We start from the raw sequence: 4,763 nt of genomic DNA on the forward strand, positions 1-4,763 counted from the left end.
GTTTCCTAACGTTGCCGTAGACACCAGGACTATACCCAAACTCCTGGACGATGCCACAGAGCCCAACGAGCCGCGGAAACCTCCCCGCGCACAACGCGCGCCCTCTCTCACACGCAGCAGACGCCGCCCGCCGCTCCGCTCGCGGGAGCGCCGGCACGGAGCCGCGCAGCAGCGGGGGCGCGGGTCAGACCCGGCGGGGCAGACCCGGCGGGGCAGACCCGGCCGGCCCGACCGCACAGCCCTTCGCTCGTGGCACGTAGCGCCGTTTCCCGCCGAAGCGCTCCCCGTCCGTCCCTCGCCTCCCCACGGCGCTCGCCCTGCCCAGCCGTGCCTCGGCCGCGGCGGCTGCTCCGCGCCGACGGGAGGGGAGCCCTGCCGCCGTCTTCGCTCCCCCCGGCGGGGCTCCCCCGCGCCGGGCTCCCCGCCCCCGCCCCCGCCCAGCCGAGCGGAGCGGAGCGGAGCGGAGCCACCGTGGGCGGACGGCGCTGCCCACGGCCGCGCTGGCGGGGCGCGTCACGGCGGGGAGGGCCGGGCTGGCGGAGCCATAAATAGGGGCGAGGAGCGGGGTGGCGGCAGCACTCGCTGAGGGAGCTCCGGCGGCTGCAGGCGGTAACGGCGCGAATCCCTCACCGCTTCCCTCCCTCCGCGCGGCGCCCCGAGGTAAGCGCTGCTCGGCGGGCGGCGCGGCGGGGCTCGCCGGGGCTGGGGCGCTGCCGGGGCGGCGGGTGTTGACGACTCTTCTCTCCTCTCCGGCCGCAGCCCGGCACCCCCATGACTCTGAACCGCGGCGACAAGCTGCGCTACCTGGACAAGCGGCGCGGCAGCATGCCCTTCTCCGTGCACCAGCACCTGCACCGGCGCAGCATGCCGGTGGACGAGCGGGACCTGCGGGCCGCCCTGCCGCAGGGCGAGCTCTCCGGCCTGGTGCGCTGCACCTCGTACAGCCCCGGCGAGGCGCACCGGGAGAGCTGGGCCTCCGACTCCTCCGACTCCGTCATCTCCTCGGGCAGCGACTCCGACAGCAACCTCTACAAGGTGATCTTGCTGGGCGAGCACGGCGTCGGCAAGACCAGCCTGGCCCGCATCTTCGGCGGCGTGGAGGACTGCGCGGACGCGGAAGAGGCCGGTGAGGGCGCGGGCGGCGCGGACACCCCGCGGAGGGAGGCGGACTGCCGGGCCCGGGGACCCGCCGCTCGGAGCGGCGGAGCGCGGCCACCCCTCCCAGGCTGCCGGCAGGGATGCAGAAGGATAACTTCTTTTTCCTGAACTTTTTTTTTTTTCCTGTAGGGAATACATATGACAGATCCATTATAGTTGACGGCGAAGAAGCGTCTCTCGTGGTGTTTGATATATGGGAGCAGGTACTTACAGATTTAAGATATTTTTTTCTTTATGCCTCGGTCAGTGGTTTGCTCTTAAAAAAAGAAAGGTAGAAAAGGAACAACTATGTCTGCCTATTTCATCAATCAGACCACCACCATTAAAAGTGACATTAAAAAATGAGAATTCATACTGCGTTGTTCTCTCCTGCAGTTAATTTCTAGTAGCTAGGCAGGCAATATGAAAACCTGGATAGTGCTGGAGTGTGATCCCTTAATGCTTTGAATAAGCAGCAGCTTACATGAGCTACCCAGGGAATTACTGTAAAATTAGAAATTCACAATCTAATCAGTGCAGACCTGATATTATTTTTGGAAACAAGAGAATTTTATTTTGTAATATATTTTAAATAACAGAATCTTTAAAAAAAATGGGAGGTTGGCTTAGTTTTACTGACTGTAATAAAGCTAAGAAAAGTATCTTTACAATAATTAAATCATTAATCAGTGTTTAATAGATTTTTCAGTGCAATAAATCTATTTCTTGCCTTTTGTTTTAGGATGACAGCCAATGGCTTCAGAACCACTGTATGAAAATGGGAGATGCCTATATTATTGTATACTCGGTGACAGACAAAGTTAGTTTTGAAAAGGCCTCTGAGCTAAGAATCCAGCTAAGAAGAGCAAGGCAAACAGAAGACATTCCTATTATTCTTGTGGGCAATAAAAGTGACCTAGTCAGGTCCCGGGAAGTCTCAGTTGATGGTAAGAGACACTATTCATTTATACAGTAATGTCTAAATTAGTAGCAAAGGCTGTGGAGAATCATGGCCAACAGAAATGGTCTGGTTTTGGTGTAGAAAAATGTATGATTCGAGGCATACTGGAGAAATCAAGCCAGCTGGTTCATGCTGAGGGACTTGGTACCACAGAAAACAGTGGAGATGCTGATGGGGGAAGATCTGTCACTGCACAGAGCAACGCTCTGGACTGCAGTACGAGAGAAAAATGCGTCAGAGCTGCAGCTTTAGCACGCTGTTTTGTGTAGGCTTCATTTGGGGTCAGTATTAACTGAAAGGGTGTAATTGTATGTTATGTGTGCAGCAGCACTTGCTAGTCTCAAGACGGGGTAGCTCGAGCTATGCTTTTTAAGGGAGAGGAGTGCCATGTCAGAGAACCCAGGCAGCCTTTGAAAAGGGTGATCCCATACAGCCTGTACAATCCTTTCTTCTGGAAGTGATTCCATCACACTTGAGTTGAGCTGGTGGGACCAGGCTCACAGAACTTGAAGTCTTTTTTTATATGTTCTCCAGTTGTGGTCAGTGAGAATTTTCTCAGCTAGTTCCAGCTAGCATTTTGGTAACTAGAGCACAGTAACCACTGCCAACATCACAGTATTAATTTCACTTATTTAAACGTTGGGTGGTTGGGTTTTTTCCTTTGTATGTTTGTTTGTTTTTTCACTGGGAAGAATACTTTGAAATACTGGTGCCTTGATGATGATGAACCATCTCTTGCTGTCTGGTTTTGCCATGTTCCCTGTGTTAAATGCCAGCACAGGGAATGGAGTTCATCAGGAGATTATCACTTTTTTCAGGCTGGTGGCAGTGAATGATTAACCTGTCCTAGTTGTGGCATCAGTACTTTTCTCAAGTTTACAACTTTGCCATTATTTACCACATGAACATGGAAATTTGCACTGCAGCTATGTTCCAGAGCTATGTACTTACATCTGGAGCATTGGGCAGCTTGCATTTTGAATGCAGTCCTAGTCAGATCCAATGGCGTACAACTTCATGACCTCTAATCTGTTCAATGACTCAACCTTGTGAACTGTATCAGCTTCATTTGTAGCTAGTGTGGAAAACTCTCACTTGCTACAGCAAGGCAGAGGTGTATAATTGCTCAACAACTTCCAGAAGAAATAAATTTTTTTTTTTTTCTGTATCTCATACTGTTTCCTATCAAACAGCAAGCATGCGTCCAAGTGCCTCTCCTACATCAGCTTTAGCTCTTTAGTCCTCTGCTTAGAGGACTGTTGTTGCCTTATATTGAGTACCATTGGTCAAATGAGATTTCTGACCATACCACAACAAAACCAAGAAGAGTAAGGGGGCAAAACCATGAGTGCAAATTTGGACTTTCCTACCATGTAGCAAAGCTCTTCCATGGCATTGAAGGTCACTTTTCTTACTTAAAAGTCCTTTTTTGTTTTGTTTTTCTGCCAGTATATATGAAGAGAAAATGTCCATCTCCACTCATCTCCCTTTTTGTCTTTCCATGCAGAGGGACGGGCCTGTGCTGTTGTGTTTGACTGCAAATTCATCGAGACCTCAGCTGCTCTTCATCACAATGTCAAGGACCTGTTTGAAGGTATTGTTCGGCAAATCAGACTACGCAAAGACAGTAAAGAAGACAATGCCAGGAGAATGGCCAACACAAAAAGAAGAGAAAGCATAGGCAAAAAGGCAAAGCGATTCCTTGGGAGAATTGTGGCAAAGAACAACAAGAAGATGGCTTTCAAAGCAAAATCAAAGTCTTGCCATGATTTATCTGTGCTTTAGAAGCTTTCAGCAAGGCCAGATGTTGCACGTGGGTGATGAACAAGCATTTGACTGTTATGAGAAGTGTATAGATGATCCTCATGGTGATAACAAGAATGACTTATCAAATGAGACTCATTAATGCCTTAAGGTGCGCAAGCAAGTCTGGAAGTTACTCTACAATATCTGCTTCATTGATAAATGGTTTAAGTTTCAATGTGTGCAAGTAAATGAACTAACTTTAAGTGGCTTGACATGCCCACACTTTCACTGTGTATATATGTTATATATCCTCTTGTCCTGTGGATACCAGAGATGCAAAGATAAGAAAGGATGATGATAAGTATCACCATAGATTTGTCTCGTTTGCAGAGCAAAACTTAAACTTGTACGCAGGCTCGTACATTCTTTTTAGTACAAAGCAAGCAATGATAAATCTTTTTAAACTTAAATGTGGGGAGGGGGGAGTAGAACCACGTTAGAATGGGAGAAAACAAATTATATATATATATAAAATTAAATACAGAACAGATATCATTTTATGAAGTTAATTTGCACTTCCATTAACTGTTATTCAATTAATTTGTTACTTGTTTACATGCAGATTTTATAATAAAGTATTATTTCCTGTTATAATAAACTGTGCTTTTCTCAGAGTATGGATAGAGTGAGAGAACAGTATTTTCATACTGATCTTTTTTCACTGTACAAAACATTATATACAGACTATGCAGCTTTACACGTGATAAAGTTCTGGAACCAGATAAATCAGGAATATCCTCTGTCAGTTAGCAGATAGTTTCTTTAAGAAGTAAATCCTGCTTTTACGAACACTCTACTTCAACAGTTCATAGGGGAAGGGTGCCTTGACTCTTCGTATTATTCTTCTTCAACCTGGTTC

The 4,763-nt window shown here is 48.4% G+C and overlaps 1 protein-coding gene across 1 annotated transcript; it reads left to right on the forward strand.

Moving 5' to 3' along the window:
• The first annotated feature begins 771 nt into the window (after positions 1–771).
• RRAD (RRAD, Ras related glycolysis inhibitor and calcium channel regulator) lies at positions 772–3,883 on the forward strand. The gene is made up of 4 exons (XM_086469355.1): positions 772–1,126; positions 1,288–1,361; positions 1,880–2,084; positions 3,606–3,883. The coding sequence occupies exons 1-4, from the start codon at positions 772–774 to the stop codon at positions 3,881–3,883; spliced, it is 912 nt and encodes a 303-aa protein (XP_086325481.1).
• Positions 3,884–4,763: the final 880 nt, after the last annotated feature.

This window comes from Leptosomus discolor, chromosome 8 (genome assembly GCF_034619465.1).
Source record: "Leptosomus discolor isolate bLepDis1 chromosome 8, bLepDis1.hap2, whole genome shotgun sequence".
Lineage (NCBI taxonomy): Eukaryota > Metazoa > Chordata > Aves > Leptosomiformes > Leptosomidae > Leptosomus > Leptosomus discolor.

What these genes read in the sequence shown, in the direction of transcription:
- RRAD (XM_086469355.1), top strand. Translation starts at nt 772, where the DNA reads ATGACTCTGAACCGCGGCGACAAGCTGCGCTACCTGGACAAGCGGCGC. An exon ending in TGTTTGATATATGGGAGCAG is followed by an intron (nt 1,362 to 1,879) that starts GTACTTACAGAT and finishes CTTTTGTTTTAG; the next exon opens with GATGACAGCCAATGGCTTCA. An exon ending in CCGGGAAGTCTCAGTTGATG is followed by an intron (nt 2,085 to 3,605) that starts GTAAGAGACACT and finishes CTTTCCATGCAG; the next exon opens with AGGGACGGGCCTGTGCTGTT.